This window comes from Entelurus aequoreus, linkage group LG01 (genome assembly GCF_033978785.1).
Source record: "Entelurus aequoreus isolate RoL-2023_Sb linkage group LG01, RoL_Eaeq_v1.1, whole genome shotgun sequence".
Classification (NCBI taxonomy): Eukaryota; Metazoa; Chordata; class Actinopteri; order Syngnathiformes; family Syngnathidae; genus Entelurus; species Entelurus aequoreus.
Window position 1 is genome coordinate 17864208 of NC_084731.1, and position 18144 is coordinate 17882351.

General features: G+C 35.3%; 1 protein-coding gene across 2 annotated transcripts in view; it reads left to right on the forward strand.

The window, feature by feature from the left end:
* Positions 1 to 2008, forward strand: part of gata2a (GATA binding protein 2a) — a 28107-nt gene extending 26099 nt beyond the window's left edge. For both annotated transcript variants that reach the window (XM_062044790.1, XM_062044798.1), the window contains exon 6: positions 849 to 2008. In XM_062044790.1, coding sequence (XP_061900774.1) covers positions 849 to 1148 — 300 coding nt within the window. In that variant the 3' untranslated portion in view covers positions 1149 to 2008. The remainder of the gene's footprint in view (positions 1 to 848) is intronic.
* The last annotated feature ends 16136 nt before the right edge of the window (positions 2009 to 18144 follow it).

The following is an 18144-nucleotide window of genomic DNA, read 5'->3' on the forward strand; positions in this document are numbered from 1 at the left end:
ATTATATATATATATATATATATATATATATATATATATATATATATATATATATATATATATATATATATATATATATATATATATATATAAATAAAATAAATACTTGACTTTCAGTGAATTCTAGCTATATATATATATATGTATTTTATTATATATATATATATATATATATATATATATATATATATATATACATATATATATATATATATATATATATATATATATATATATATATATATATATATATATATATATATATAAAATAAATACTTGAATTTCAGTGTTCATTTATTTACACATATACACACATAACGCTCCTCTCTACTCATTGTTGTATTTGAAAGTGCAATGCTTTGCAGCCAGTAGCACAGCCTTTGAAGGAGCATAGGTATGGGCAGTGTAATATTCTGGGTTGGAGTCAATAACCAGGCGAGGTGACGAAGTTACGTCTCTTTACTTCATACTTCAGAACCGACTCCCACACTTGCGGTCACGGTGCGCAATACAACGTAAACCGTTGGCCAACCAAAAGGTAACCACAGAACACTATACGGTATAGTGTTCTGGGGTTACTTTTTGGTTGGCCAAGCGGACGTGAGGACCGGCTGTCCTCACTCAGGTCCGCACAGACCTGGAGGGGGCGTGCCTTAAGTCCGGCTGGAAATCGGGAGAAATTTGGGAGAATGGTTGTCCCGGGAAATTCGGGAGGGTTGACAAGTCAGCTTTGTACGACTCAACAAAGTTAATGGCAAAAACTGAGTAATACTGCAGTATTCATGATGTCAGTGCAGCTTTTGTTTGGGACACGTTGAGCTAATGTGCTGCCCCCCCCCACCCCATAGGTCAACAGACCGCTGACCATGAAGAAAGAAGGCATCCAGACCCGCAACCGCAAGATGTCTAGCAAGTCCAAGAGGAACAAGAGATCAGGGGACGGCTTCGAAGAGCTGTCCAAGTGCATGCAGGACAAGGCCTCTCCCTTTGGCGCTGCCAGCGGCCTCACCAGCCACATGACCCACATGGGTCACTTACCCCCCTTCAGCCACTCGGGACACATGCTGCCGACTCCCACGCCCATTCACCCTTCATTCGGCCACCCCCACCACACTAACCGCTCGCCGGTTTGGGCAGAGCCTCACTGAACTCCTCTTTCCTGTCTGACCCACCGTGTTGCCATTACCATTAAAGCCCCCACACCCCCCCCCGAACCCCTCCATAATAAGGCGGAAGCTGAGCAGTCTTGTACAGTGGTTGGACTCAGTTGGACTTTGATAACTGCGGGTTGAGTCGATGGGAGCAGAGACTCTGTGAGGAGCTCGGCATTTTTTTCCTCGGGAGAGATGGGCAATGCGTGTCATTCTTTTTGCTCGTTCTTCCCAAGTCACTTTGGTACCTGCCTCACCTCAACGCCGTAGCAGGAACCCGAGGGGCTCACCTCGTCTCCTTATTTTCTGAGATATGCGCACCCGGTCCACCTTCCCCCCCCCCCCAGCCAGAACGACTGTGGACTTCAGCTCCAGTACCGCTGAAACAAGGCAGTGAGACCCAGGTCGCAGTACCCATAAACCCGTCCTCTCCTCACATGCTGGATTGTGCACCAACACCTGTTTTTAAAGACGGCCTTTTACGGAGGGAAAAGAAAATGACAGTAAATAGAGTGTTTATAAATACTTAATTGCTATTATGGTTGTTATATTTGATGTTATAATTATTGCTACGATAATTTATTTTCACTCTTTAAGCTTTTTGGTCAAAGACATATGGAGATTGTTCTGATTTTTTTGGTTTTATTGTTACGACGCAAAAGGAAAACAAGGACTTATAGATGAAAAGTCTCCGAGCTGTACGTTTTTATCATTTTCCATCTCACAAAAGTGAAGAAAATAAAGTTTATTACTTAAATGCAATGTCACTGCTTCTTAAATTGGGTGTTTGACATCAGTCTGGGTGCTTGAGTCTTCTCCAGGTACTAGTGTTGTCCTGATACCGGTACCAAAATTATTTTGATACTTTTCGGTACTTTTCTAAATAAAGGGGACCACAAAAAATGGCATTATTGGCTTTATTTTAACAAAAACTCTTAGGGTATATTAAACATATGTTTATTATTGCAATTTAGTCCTTAAATAAAATAGTGAACATACTAGACAACTTGTCTTTTAGTAGTAAGTAAACAAACAAAGACTCCTAATTAGTCTGCTGACGTATGCAGTAACATATTGTGTCATTTATCTACCTATCATTTTGTCAACATTATGTAGGACAAACAGTAAAAATTAATTATTAATCTACTTGTTCAAGTCTTATGTACTTTGACATCGGTTACCTATGTTACAATGTTTAATTGTACTGTCCCGGTCAAATAAATACATGAATGAATGAATGAATAATAACTCTATTTTATTATCATTATTTTACTAGTTTTGCAGCACTTGGAAAAAATATATATACTTTCTTTTTTGTTTATGTAATAAAATGGTGAAATTTGATATTGTGGACTAGTGTTGTCCCGACGCCAATATTTTGGTACCGGTACCAAAATGTATTTCGACACTTTTCAGTACTTTAATTTTTTTTATCATTTTTTTTTTTTTTCCATTTTTTTTTTTAATGACATCCAGCATCAGACATTCCTATCCATTACATCATATTCTAATAAATCATATATCTATTGTCTGCCCTAAATGTCAAAATATTTTTGTTTATATCCCATCCATACCACCCACCCCCCCACAAAAAAAGAAAGAAACAACAACAAAAAACAAAGTAATATCTACAAATACATCGATTAAATAAACAGAAAAAAAAGAAAAAAAAAGGAAATAATAATACATTAGTAATAATAATAAATAAAATAAAATAAAATACAAACATATATATATATATATATATATATATATATATACATATATATGTATATATATATATATATATATATACATATATATATATATATATATATATATATATATATATATATATATATATATATATATATATATATACATATACATATATATATATATATATATATATATATATATATATATATATATATATATATATATATATATATATATATATATATATACATATATATATATATATATATATATATATACATATATATATATACATATATATATATATATACATATATATATATATATATATATATATATATATATATATATATATATATATATATATATATATATATATATATATATATATATATATATATATATATATATATATATATATATATATATTCAAGGACAAAAGGACAAAATTGCAATAAGAAACATATGTTTAATGTACCCTAAGATGTTTTGTTGAAATAAAGCCAATAATGCAATTTTTTTGGTCCCCCTTTATTTAGAAAAGTACTCCCTATATATATATATATATATATATATATATATATATATATATATATATATATATATATATATATATATAGGGAGTACTTTATTTAGAAAAGTACTCCCTATATATATATATATATATATATATATATATATATATATATATATATATATATATATATATATATATATATATATATATATATATATATATATATATAGGGAGTACTTTTCTAAATAAAGGGGGAACAAAAAAATTGCATTATTGGCTTTATTTCAACAAAACATCTTAGGGTACATTAAACATATGTTTCTTATTGCAATTTTGTCCTTAAATAAAAAAGTGAACATACTAGACAACTTATCTTTTAGTAGTAAGTAAGCAAACATTTATCTACCTATTATTTTGTCAAAATTATTAAGGACAAGCGGTAGAAAATGAATGATTAATCTACTTGTTCATTTACTGTTAATATCTGCTTATTTTCTCTTTTAACATGTTCTATCTACACTTCTGTTAAAATGTTATAATCACTTATTCTTCTGTTGTTTGGATACTTTACATTAGTTTTGGATGATACCACAAATTTGGGTATCAATCCGATACCAAGTCAGTTACAGGATCATACATTGGTCATATTCAAAGTCCTCATGTGTCCAGGGACATATTTCCTGAGTTTATAAACATAATATACATTTTTAAAAAACGAAAGAAGATGTTGTGATGTTGTAAAAAATATCGACATAATCATAGTAGTGTCGACTAGATATGCTACTGTACTTGGTATCATTACAGTGGATGTTAGGTGTAGATGGGTACTTTGGGTATAATACAGAGTATGATTCATTAGTATCGTGGTACTATACTAATACCGGTATACCGTACAACTAGAGATGTCCGATAATATCGGACTGACGATATTATCGGCCGATAAATGCTTTAAAATGTAATATCGGAAATTATCTGTATCGGTTTCAAAAAGTAAAATCTATGACTTTTTAAAACGCCGCTGTGTACACGGACGTAGGGAGAAGTACAGAGCGCCAATAAACCTTAGAGGCACTGCCTTTGCGTGCTGGCCCAATCACATAATATCTACAGCTTTTCACACACACCCAAGTGAATGCAATGCATACTTGGTCAACAGCCATACAAGTCACGCTGAGGGTGGCCGTATAAACAACTTTAACACTGCTACAAATATGCGCCACACTGTGAACCCACACCAAACAAGAATGACAAACACATTTCGGGAGAACATCCGCACCGTAACACAACATAAACACAACAGAACAAATACCCAGAAGCCCTTGCAGCACTAACTCTTCTGGGACGCTACAATATACATCCCCCGCTACCTCCTACCCCCCCTTGTTACATTGTTTAATGCATCCAGCGGGGCATCACAACAAAATTAGGCATAATGTGTTAATTCCACGACTGTATATATCTGTATCGGTTGATATCGGAATCGGTAATTAAGAGTTGGACAATATCGGAATATCGGCAAAAAAGCTATTATCGGACATCTCTAGACGTAATCATAGTGGTATCGACTCGATACGCTACTGTACTTGGTATCATTACAGTGGATGTTAGGTGTATATGGGTACTTTTCAGAGGCGTTATAATACAGAGTATGATTCACTAGTATCGTGGCACTATACCGTACAACCCTACTGGGTACCCTACTCTCCCTCTGTCTAAAAACATAGAATTAGGCAAATTGTAAACTAAATAGTCCATAGTCGTGTCTGTGAGTGTGAATGCTTGTTTGTCTTCAGGTGCGCTGGGATTGGGTGGCGCTCGTCCATGGTCTATCACGCCTCTTGCTCGATATCAACCGGGATAGGTTCCAGCTTACCCGTGACCCTAACCAGAACAAGTGGCATAGAAAATTGATGGATGGATGGATGCTTCTCGAATTTGTTCCGCCTCTCGGTTTCCCTGCATGACTTTGGAAAACTTTGCGCCCGCAGGTATCGTTCAGATTACGGGGAGCCGTGTTTTCATATCACCTTGTAGTTCGCCTCTTCACGCCGCGGAGAAAACAGCCTCCCGTTCTAGAAGTGTCTTTCCATAGCCACACAAACGCTGATGACGGTTTGATCATTCAAAATCCAAAGTGATATGTACTAAGAAAAGCTTTGAAAACCCTAAAGCGTGGAAATTGCTTGGTCAGGCTCCTCCTTCGAACTGTGATGGCTCGTTGTTAAGAGAAGGCCTCTTTTGTGAGGCTGAGCCCCGGGCTGGCCCGTGGTACCGTGGACCCAGACAGCAGACTCCAGAGAAAGAAAAACACATGCCCGCATGCTTGCATACACAAAGAAAAGTGCATCCATTATTCAACTACGTAAACACAAACAACGTCTACAACATTTTCGGGACAATAGGGCACACCAGATTATAAGGCGCTCTGCTGATGGGTGGGTCTATCCAGGTCTATTTTCATACATAAGGCGCATTAAAGGGGTCCTATCAGGATTTTTTCCCCTCCATTTAAAACACTTCCTTGTGGTCTACACCAGTGTTTTTCAATACAGTCTGGTGTGCCGTGGGAGATGATCTAGTTTCACTTATTTGGGTCAAAGATATTTTATGCAAACCAGTAATTATAGTCTGCAAATGATGTGTTGTTGTTGTTGAGTGTCAGTGCTGTCTAGAGCTCGGCAGAGTAACCGTGTAATACTCTTCCATATCAGTAGGTGGCAGCCGGTAGCGAATTGCTTTGTAGATGTCGGAAACAGCGGGAGGCAGCGTGCAGGTAAAAAGGTGTCTAAATGCTTAAACCAAAAATAATCAAAAGGTGAGTGTCGCTAAAGAAAAGGCATTTGAAGCTTAGGGAAGGCTATGCAGAACGAAACTAAAACTGAATTGGCTACAAAGTAAACAAAAACAGAATGCTGGACGACAGCAAAGACTTACTGTGGAGCAAAGACGGTGTCCACAAAGCCAACCCTCCCGATTTTTCCGGGAGACTTCCGAATTTCAGTGCCCCCCCCGAATTTCTCCCGATTTTCACCCGGACAACAATATTGGGGACGTGCCGTGATGGCACTGCCTTTAGCGTTTTCTACAAATTGTCGCCGCGTCCACTTTTTCTCCATTCAAACAGCGTGCCGACCCAGTCACACGTTGTATGGGGCTATTGAAGACGCACGTAAGTGACCGCAAGACATACTTGGTCAACAGCCATACAGGTCACACTGAGGGTGGCCGTATAAACAACTTTAACACTGTTACAAATATGCGCCACACTGTGAACCCACACCAAACAAGAACGACAAACACATTTCGGGAGAACATCCGCACCGTAACACAACATAAACACAACAGAACAAATACCCAGAATCCCTTGCAGGCCTAACTCTTCCGGGACGCTACAATATACACCCCCGCTACCACCAAATCCCCCCCCCCCCCTCCACCGAATTCGGAGGTTTCAAGGTTGGCAAGTATGCCACAAAGTTCATCCGAACATGACGTGACAATCAACAATGTTCCCACAAAGAAGGATAAAAACAACTGAAATATTCTTGATTGCTAAAACAAAGTAGATGCGGGAAATATCGCTCAAAGGAAGACATGAAACTGCTACAGGAAAATACCAAAAAAAGAGAAAAAGCCACCAAAATAGGAGCACAAGACAAGAACTAAAACACTATACACAGGAAAACACCAAAAAAACTCAAAATAAGTCACAGCGTGATGTGACAGTACACCTACTTTGAGACAAGAGCTATAGTGATGGTTATGGTTTAAAGTCATATCCAACAATTGCGAGGACTTTTTACTGTCAACTGAGTTTGGTTTTTAAATGATTTCTGCTGGCGGCGTGCCTTCGCATTTTTTTCAACGCAAAAAAATGTGCCTTGGCTCAAAAAAGGTTGAAAAACACTGGTCTACACAACATGTAATGGTGGTCAAAATGTTGCATAAATGATGTTTTACAGACCATCTTCAAGCTGTCTCTTCAGGATGTGCCGTTTTGTGGGCGCTCTTATTTACGTGGCTTCACTTCGACTTTGTCTTCTCCCCGTCATTTTTGTTGTACCAGTTTTGCACTTCCATAGCGAGTCTACCCACGGGTATAAGTTAGAACTAGAGATGTCCGATAATGGCTTTTTTGCCGATATCTGATATTCCGATATTGTCCAACTCTTAATTACAGATTCCGATATCAACCGATACCGATATATACAGTCGTGGAATTAGCACATTATTATGCCTAATTTTGTTGTGATGCCCCGCTGGATGCTTTAAACAATGTAACTTTACCATGAATTGAAAAACTTATTCGGGTGTTACCATTTAGTGGTCAATTGTACGGAATATGTACTGTACTGTGCAATCTACTAATACAAGTTTCAATCAATCAATCAAAAACAAGGTTTTCCAAAATAAGAGAACAACTTCAACTCAAGTTATGGAAAAAAGTGCCAACATGGCACTGCCATATTTATTATTGAAGTCACAAAGTGCATTATTTTTGGGGCAAATTTTTCCAAACAAAATAACAAGTGTGTGTAAAATTTTTAAATGCGCCCACCTTGGCCAAAATTAATTACAAAAAAAATATATATGTATATAGAGACATACGGTAATAACTTGGAAGTAAATAATGAAGATTAGAAACCAATTACAAACAAAAAATTCAAATAAAAATAAATGAACTAAAAGCAGTCTTTTTTTCACAATGTGTCGACTTTTTTCTTATAAAATTGGGAACCATTTCTCACATTCTTTCCGTTTCTGTAATATTGCAATTTTTTCTCGTAAAATTATTACTTTTTTTTAATGTGAAATTAATACTTTTAATGCAAAATGGCGACATTTGTCATATAAAAGTTAGCCTTCTATCACAATATTGCCAATTTTTTTTGTTGTTGTTGTTTTTGTAAAACGGTGACATTTTTTGAGTAAAATTATGACCTTTGTCATAATTTTGCCAAGTCAAATTCCGATTATTATTATAGTATTGCCCACATTTTAAAGTTTTCTTATACAATTGTGACTTTTGTCGAGTAAAATTACGACTCTTTTCATAAAATTGCCAAAATGTTAAGATTTTCTTGTAAAATTACAACTGTATATGAGTAAAACTATACTTTGACTTTCACAAAGTGCATTATTTTTTTTTAAACATGCCTCAAAACAACAGCTACAAAAACAATGAAGGCACACAGCTTCAGTCCAGAGTATACTAGACATCCGTGTTTTACCGGATATGTACCGCTCCGTACAGCGGCTTTTTAAAAAAGTCATTCATTTTACTTCTTGAAACCGATACCGATAATTTCCGATATTACATTTTAAAGCATTTACGGGCCGATAAGTGCACCTTCTAGTTTGAAATACACGGTGCGTGCGTTTGCTGCGACAAGTACTGAGTCATGAGAAAAGTTGAGCGGGAGTCACCATGTCTCCCCTCAGCCTGCCGCCCTCTTTCTTGGCTGCGGTGATTGGAGTGAGAGGAAGGACAGCGGGTCTTTAGCGGGATAGAGAAGAGGAAGGAAAGGCAATCAGGCGACCTGAGCAAACACGTGTTGGTTCTGCTCCGACCATTTACACACAGATGTGCACGCAGCTGAGGCTGCCAGGAAGCAGGCGGCGGCTGTTGCTCCCTCATCTCATCCTTTTTTCTTGCTTTTTCTTTGTTTTCTTCATGTTTTTGGACTCTTTTGTACTCTTTGTTGGCAACTCTTTTCGGTTTCTCTATTTTTGTTGGTATTTTTTCCCCTCCTTTTCTCCCATTTGGAAGATTACAGTAAAAATAACGGGGCTGAAGGGATTTTGAACAGAGCCAACAATTAATGAGTCTGCTCGATTAGGGCCAATTAGAGGTCGTCGTCACAGAGTTCAGCGTGCCCTCGCACACACACCCAAGAGACAAAGTAGCGATTAAAGAAACTAAACGTTGACTATTACCCCTCTTTGAACTCTCCACCCTGCTCACATCTGCTCCAGAGGTTGATCTGCTGGGGTTTCCCACAGGCGTGATACGTTCCAACTGGAAATAATGGTGAGTGAGGTGCTATTTTGTTTACAGTCTTTCTAATGAACCCAGTTGTCACACTCTATGACAGGGGTCACCAACATGGTGCCCGCGGGCACCAGGTAGCCCGTAAGGACCAGATGAGTAGCCCGCTGGCCTGTTCTAAAAATAGCTCAAATAGCAGCACTTACCAGTGAGCTGCCTCTATTTTTTAAATTTTATTTATTTACTAGCAAGCTGGTCTCGCTTTGCCCGACATTTTTAATTCTAAGAGAGACAAAACTCAAATAGAATTTGAAAATCCAAGAAAATATTTTAAAGACTTGGTCTTCACTTGTTTAAATAAATTAATAATTTTTTTTACTTTGCTTCTTATAACTTTCAGAAAGACAATTTTCGAGAAAAAATACAACCTTAAAAATTATTTTAGGATTTTTAAACACATATACCTTTTTACCCTTAAATTCCTTCCTCTTCTTTCCTGACAATTTAAATCAATGTTCAAGTAAATTTTTTTTTTTTATTGTAAAGAATAATAAATACATTTTAATTTAATTCTTCATTTTAGCTTCTGTTTTTTCGACGAAGAATATTTGTGAAATAATTCTTCAAACTTATTATGATTAAAATTCAAAAAAATGATTCTAGAAAATCTGTAGAATCAAATTTGAATCTCATTTCAAAGTCTTTTGAATTTCTTTTAAAATTTTTGTTCTGGAAAATCTAGAAGAAATAATGATTTGTCTTTGTTAGAAATATAGCTTGGTCCAATTTGTTATATATTCTAACAAAGTGTAGATTGGATTTTAACCTATTTAAAACATGTCATCAAAATTCTAAAATTAATCTTAATCAGGAAAAATTACTAATGATGTTTCAAAAAGATTCGAATTAGCTAGTTTTTCTCTTCTTTTTTTCGGTTGAATTTTGAATTTTAAAGAGTCGAAATTGAAGATAAACTATGTTTAAAAATGTAATTGTCAATTTTTTTTGTGTTTTCTCCTCTTTTAAACCGTTCAATTAAGTGTAAATATCATTAATTATTAATAATAACATAGAGTTAAAGGTAAATTGAGCAAATTGGCTATTTCTGGCCATTTATTTAAGTGTGTATCAAACTGGTAGCCCTTCGCATTAATCAGTACCCAAGAAGTAGCTCTTGGTTTCAAAAAGGTTGGTGACCCCTGCTCTATGATATCTCACACTGTGGAATCACCTTCCATTAACTAATCAATGGGCCTCCATCTATTGGTTGACCTGGAATCTAAACCTGGATTAGCAATGCAGGTGTGCAATAACTCACAAACATTAGTCACCTACACTGCAAAAAGTCAGTGTTCAAAAACAAGAAAAAAAATACAAAAATGAGGGGTATTTTATTTGAACTAAGCAAAATTATCTGCCAATAGAACAAGAAAATTTGGCTTGTCAAGACTTTCCAAATCAAGTAAAATTAGCTAACCTCAATGAACCCAAAAATACCTTAAAATAAGTATATTCTCACTAATAACAAGTGCACTTTTCTTGGTAGAAAAAAAAAAAGAGACCTTTTTTGCTCAATATGTTGAAAAATATTCTTAAAATAAGTAAATGCTAGTGCCATTATCTTGACATAATGATATGCGCTCGGCATTACATTTCTTGAAACCAGCAAACTTATACTAAAAACTAATTTATTGTTCTTAATGGAAAGGCAACAAGGCAACCGCTTGTTACTCTCGGGGTCTCCTAGCCGCTCAGGCAAATCATATTGTCTAAAAATGCATTTTTCCATGGATAACATGACATCATCGCGCCAAGTGCGTGCTCTTTCAGTCAATTAGTGCGCATATATACAGCCCGGCCCCCGGCCAAAATTTTTTAATTGTAATTTTGAGGAATTTATCTGAATGTGCATGAACTATTTCTGTTCAAAATTGTTAGAAATGTCACATGTTAAATGTTTAAATATTAACTGTCAGTTTACTGTACTGTGCCAACTGTACTACTATATGAGTACGTATTTTCTATTGTGTCATTGAAAATAAAACAGCAAAGTCCATTTGGCTGTCATTTGTTTTAATTATGAGACACAATTGTGTCAAAGTCATGATTTTTTTTTCATGCTTGAAATAAGAAATGATTACTTTAAAAAAGTAGTTTTATACTTGTGTTGATGACACAGCTTTGCAACACTTGATATTCTAGTTTCAAGCATGTTTTACTCAATATAGGTCATCAATCAGTGTACTTACATATCAACAAAGTTCTAAAGTTAAGTTAAAGTACCAATGACACTATTCATTAGTACTAAATGTAGTCGGTGCACTGCAAAAACTGAAATCTAAGTAAGATGAAATATCTCAAATAAGGGTGATATTTGCTTATTTTCTGTCTGATAAGATCATTCTTCTCACTAAGCAGATTTTATGTTAGCGTGTTTTACTTGTTTTAAGGGTTTTGGTCCTAAATGATCTCAGTAAGATATTACAGCTTGTAGCTGAGATTTGATGACCTATATTGAGTAAAACATGCTTGAAACTAGAATATCAAGTGTTGCAAAGCTGTGTCATCAACACTCACAAGTATAAAACTACTTTTTTAAAGTAATCATTTCTTATTTCAAGCATGAAAAAAAAATCATGACTTTGACAAAATTGTGTCTCATAATTAAACAGATGACAGCCAAAAGGACTTTGCTGTTTTATTTTCAATGAAACACTAGAAAATATAGTAGTACAGTTGGCACAGTACAGTAAACTGACAGTTAATATTTAAACATTTCAAACTATTTTGAACATAAATAGTTCATGCACATTCAGGTAAATTATTCAAAATGACAATAAAAAAAATTGGCTGGGGGCCGGGCTGCATATATATATATATATATATATATATATATATATATATATATATATATATATATATATATATATATATATATATATATATATATATATATATATATATATATTCCTTGCGCATTAATTGACTGAAAGAGCACGCACTTGGCGCGATGATGTCATGTTATCGATGGAAAAATGTATTTTTAGACCATATGATTTGCCTGAGCGGCTAGGAGACCCCGAGAGTAACAAGCGGTTGCCTTGTTGCCTTTCCATTAAGAACAATAAACTATTTTTTAGTATAAGTTTGCTGGTTTCAAGAAATGTAATGCCGAGCGCATATCATTATGTCAAGATAATGGCACTAGCATTTACTTCATTTAAGAATGTTTTTCAACATATTGAGCAAAAAGGTCTCATATTTGTTTTTTCTACCAAGAAAAGTGCACTTGTTATTAGTGAGAATATACTTATTTTAAGGTATTTTTGGGTTCATTGAGGTTAGCTAATTTTACTTGTTTTGGAAAGTCTTGGCAAGCCAAATTTTCTTGTTCTATTGGCAGATAATTTTGCTTAGTTCAAGTAAAATACCCCTCATTTTTGTATTTTTTTTTCTTGTTTTTGAACACTGACTTTTTGCAGTGTGTAAATAAAGATGTGAAAAAAAGATTTTTTTTTTTTTACCATTTTTACCAGCATCATTATTTTTATTATTATTGCTTCCTTATTTGTGATTATTTCAAGCTGATTATCAAATCCTTGGGCTGGGGATATGGCAAAAAAATAAAAAAATAATTCAATTTTGATTCATGTCACAATTTCTACATTGTTTTTTAACTGACAGTTTTAATGCATCTGTTCTAAAAAAAACAAACAAACTAAGGATAAATTCAACATTGTATTACGATTTGAAGTAAATAAGTAAGGAAACTAAAAAAGAAAAAGCACAATAACAAAATAATGTACCAATACATTTGATTTTACATGCTTTCAAGTAAAATAAATCACACACACATGCATCGGTTATTATTTCAACACTGGTGGTCTCATTATAGCATTAGAAGCATTGGCTCCGTATTTTGGAGTTAGCTTGGTAGTTTCAGGTGGCCGAGTGTCAGAGAAGGCCCGAGAAGGGTGCATGGCTGCTGGCTATAGTGCTGGCCAGGCTCCATGGAGGTGAGTGCTTGTCAATTAAACATGATTTCTCTTTTTCCTTTCAATGACAGCATCTCAGTCACGTTACGCCAATTACCGCAACTTTTTGCAATTAGATTTTAGCAAACATTGGTTCTGTCCGTGATTCCAATGACGTGTAAATCTACACTGCAAAAAGTCAGGGTTCAAAAACAAGAAAAAAAAATACAAAAATGAGGGGTATTTTATTTGAACTAAGCAAAATTATCTGCCAATAAAACAAGAAAATTTGGCTTGTCAAGACTTTCCAAAACAAGTAAAATTAGCTAACCTCAATGAACCCAAAAATACCTTAAAATAAGTATATTCTCACTAATAACAACTGTACTACTATATGACTACATATTTTCTATTATTTCATTGAAAATAAAACAGCAAAGTCTATTTGGCTGTCATCTGTTTTAATTAAGAGACACAATTGTGTCAAAGTCATGATTTTTTTTTTCATGCTTGAAATAAGAAATTCTCACTTAAAAAAAGCAGTTTTATACTTGTGAGTGTTGATGACACAGCTTTGCAACAGTTGATATTCTACTTTCAAGCATGTTTTACTCAATATAGCTCATCAAATCTCAGCAACAAGCTGTAATATCTTACTGAGATCATTTAGGACCAAAACACTTAAAACAAGTAAAACACTCTAACATAAAATCTGCTTAGTGAGAATAATTATCTTATCAGACAGAAAATATGCAAATATCACCCTTATTTGAGATATTTCATCTTACTTAGATTTCAGTTTTTGCAGTGTATGATTCTGTTTACTTCTACCTACCTTGTAAACGGAAGAGTGGCGGTAAACGGTAGACTCCAATTGCGGCACCTGAATGAATGTGAAAGCGCACGCGTGTCACAATCAGCTGAATTTAAAAAAAGTACAGATAGCCGCATTATTAGTCCAGAATTTTAACAGTCTTCTTGGACCGATTCAATAAGGAGCCGGTAGCAGTGTTGAATATTTTTCCGGTCAGTAAGTCTACAGTGACTACTCTGTTATTCTATTGTATTGCACCTCAAAAATGGTAGCTGAGATGTGAGTGGTCAGATATCGGAGGTGTTCAAATATAGGGGAACTGCACAGTTTTGGAATTGTGCCTATTGTTCACAATCATTATAAGAGACAAAACCATATATGTATTATTTTTGTTGTTGCATAAAAAAAATGTAATGTGTTACCTTCAAAGCCCTCAAAAAGCGTGTTTCTTAACCATAGGGCCGCCAAAAAAATATCGGTTTCTGCAGCCGTACTCAGTTGTGATACACTTTACCACCACTTGGGGCAGTATCAAACCTCTTAAGCGCAAAAACTATAACTAAAGTGGTGAAGCTAATTTGACAGTTAAGTTTAGCAACATATTAATTACTAATTAAGTTCATTTTTTTTTAATCACAACACAATTTTATGTACATTTATTTGTCCTCACGAGTCCCTTATGCAGTATATTTAGTAAGGCTGTGAATATTTATGCACCACACGATTCGATATTTGGGGGTAACGATTTGATTCAGGATCGATTATCGATTCAAAACGATTCAAATATTAACACTTTTTTAATAACATAGGTGGCAGTTCTATGATTAACTACATTACTACATAAAATAGCTCTGACACATTTCTGTATTGCTTAAAGCAGGGGTCACCAACGCGGTGCCCGCGGGCACCAGGTAGCCCGTAAGGACCAGATGAGTAGCCCGCTGGCCTGTTCTAAAAATAGCTCAAATAGCAGCACTTACCAGTGAGCTGCCTCTATTTTTTAAATTGTATTTATTTACTAGCAAGCTGGTCTCGCTTTGCCCGACATTTTTAATTCTAAGAGAGACAAAACTCAAATAGAATTTGAAAATCCAAGAAAATATTTTAAAGACTTGGTCTTCACTTGTTTAAATAAATTCATTAATTGTTTTACTTTGCTTCTTATAACTTTCAGAAAGACAAATTTAGAGAAAAAATACAACCTTAAAAATGATTTTAGGATTTTTAAACACATAAACCTTTTTACCTTTTAAATTCCTTCCTCTTCTTTCCTGACAATTTAAATCAATGTTCAAGTAAATGTATTTTTTTTATTGTAAAGAATAATAAATAAATTGTAATTTAATTTTTCATTTTAGCTTCGGTTTTTTCGACGAAGAATATTTGTGAAATATTTCTTCAAACTTATTATGATTAAAATTCAAAAAAATTATTCTGGCAAATCTAGAAAATCTGTAGAATCAAATTTAAATCTTATTTCAAAGTCTTTTGAATTTATTTTAAAATTTTTGTTCTGGAAAATCTAGAAGAAATAATGATTTGTCTTTGTTAGAAATATAGCTTGGTCCAATTTGTTATATATTCTAACAAAGTGTAGATTGGATTTTAACCTATTTAAAACATGTCATCAAAATTCTAAAATTAATCTTAATCAGGAAAAATGACTAATGATGTTCCATAAATTATTTTTTTTAAAGTTTTTGTCTTCTTTTTTTCGGTTGAATTTAGAATTTTAAAGATTCGAAATTGAAGATAAACTATGTTTCAAAATTTAATTGTCGTTTTTTTCGTGTTTTCTCCTCTTTTAAACCGTTCAATTAAGTGTAAATATCATTAATTATTAATAATAACATAGAGTTAAAGGTAAATTGAGCAAATTGGCTATTTCTGGCAATTTATTTAAGTGTGTATGAAAATGGTAGCCCTTCGCATTAATCAGTACCCTAGAAGTAGCTCTTGGTTTCAAAAAGGTTGGTGACCCCTGGCTTAAAGGAACACCGGTTTGTTTAATACAATTCTACCCAAACATTTAATAAAGTCAAATACAAATAAAGCAATAAGAGAAGTGTCCAACACTTCACTTTTGTAAAGTAAATCTGTACAAGAGATACGGGCATCTACATTAACAATATGATTTGCCTGATTGACTGGACAGGACAGACGAAACAATTGTTTTTTTCTTTTTAATCGATTTTTGCTTTCATTCTTATTTACGTGGCTCACCTTCGACAGCGTCTTCTCCCCGTCATCTTTGTTGTAGCGGTGTAGCGTGCAAGGACGGGAGTGGAAGAAGTGTCAAAAGATGGAGCTAACTGTTTTAATGACATTCAGACTTTACTTCAATCAATAACGAAGCAGCATCTCCTCGTCCGTGGCTCACTAGTGCAACAACAAGGCCGGAAATGTGTCCCGTGAAAAACCGTCCGACCGGAACTCTCTAATAACTAAAGTCCCTTGGGTGAATAATGTCAACTCACTACACCGGTATGTTTTAGCGCTTTCATGGCGAGTTTACTGACAGATATAAGTAATAACTTTACACTACTTTATATTAGAAATGGCAACAGCGGAGGATGAATGTCACATAACAAGAAGATAGACAAAAAGAAGAAGCTTATCGACTACGGCATCGCCACGGACTACATTGGCAGACGTGCGCAAATTTTCAGGACTTAGGCAGATCCCAAATACAGATCAGCACGTACCAGAAGCTAAGAAAAGTTGCTTTTGCATAATATTGTGAAACAAAACACCAGATAATATGTCTGCTAATGGGTGCCATTTTGCGGTCCTTATACACACACCATAGTAACACTTGTATCTCTGACTACGGTAGCCGCAATGCTCCGACAATCCATCAAGCGGTGCGGCTTCAAAGTCGTACTAAAACATTTTGACACATTTTTGAGCGCCGTGTGTAATGTTCTTTATTTTCAATGGAACATTTAAAAGGCCTACTGAAAGCCACTACTACCGACCACGCAGTCTGTTAGTTTGTATATCAATGATGAAATCTTAACATTGCAACACATGCCAATACGGCCGGGTTAACTTATAAAGGGCAATTTTAAATTTCCCGCTAAACTTCCGGTTGAAAACGTCTAGATATGATGACGTATGCGCGTGACGTCACGACGGCAACGGAAGTATTCGTACCCAATGTGTCACCATACAAACTGCTCTGTTTTCATCGAACAATTTCACAGTATTCTGGACATCTGTGTTGGTGAATCTTTTGCAATTTGTTTAATGGACAATGGAGACTGCAAATAAGAAAGTTGTAGTTGTGATCGGTGTATTAGCGGCTCGCTGTAGCAACACAACAAAGAAGACTTACTTGGATAGCAGACATCTGTGATCGGGTGAAGTCCTTCGTCGCGCCGTCGATCGCTGGAACGCAGGTGAGCACGGGTGTTGATGAGCAGATGAGGGCTGGCTGGCGTAGGTGGAACGCTAATGTTTTTATCATAGCTCTGTGAGGTCCGGTTGCTAAGTTAGCTTCAGCGTCGTTAGCAACAGCATTGTTAAGCTTTGCCAGGCTGAGATCTATTAACCGTGTAGTTACATGTCCATGGTTTAATAGTATTGTTGATCTTCTGTCTATCCTTCCAGTCAGTGGTTTATTTCTTTTGTTTCTATCTGCATTTGAGCCAGATGCTATCACGTTAGCTCAGTAGCTAAAGAGCTTCGCTGATGTATTGTCGTGGAGATAAAAGTCACTGTGAATGTCCATTTCGCGTTCTCGACTCTCATTTTCAAGAGGATATAGTATCCGAGGTGGTTTAAAATACAAATCCGTGATCCACAATAGAAAAAGGAAAGTGTGTGGAATCCAATGAGCCAGCTTGTACCTAAGTTACGGTCAGAGCGAAAAAAGATACACCCTGCACTGCCTCTCTAGTTCTTCACTCTAACGTTCCTCATCCACAAATCTTTCATCCTCGCTCAAATTAATGGGGTAATCGTCGCTTTCTCGGCCCGAATCTCTCTCGCTCCATTGT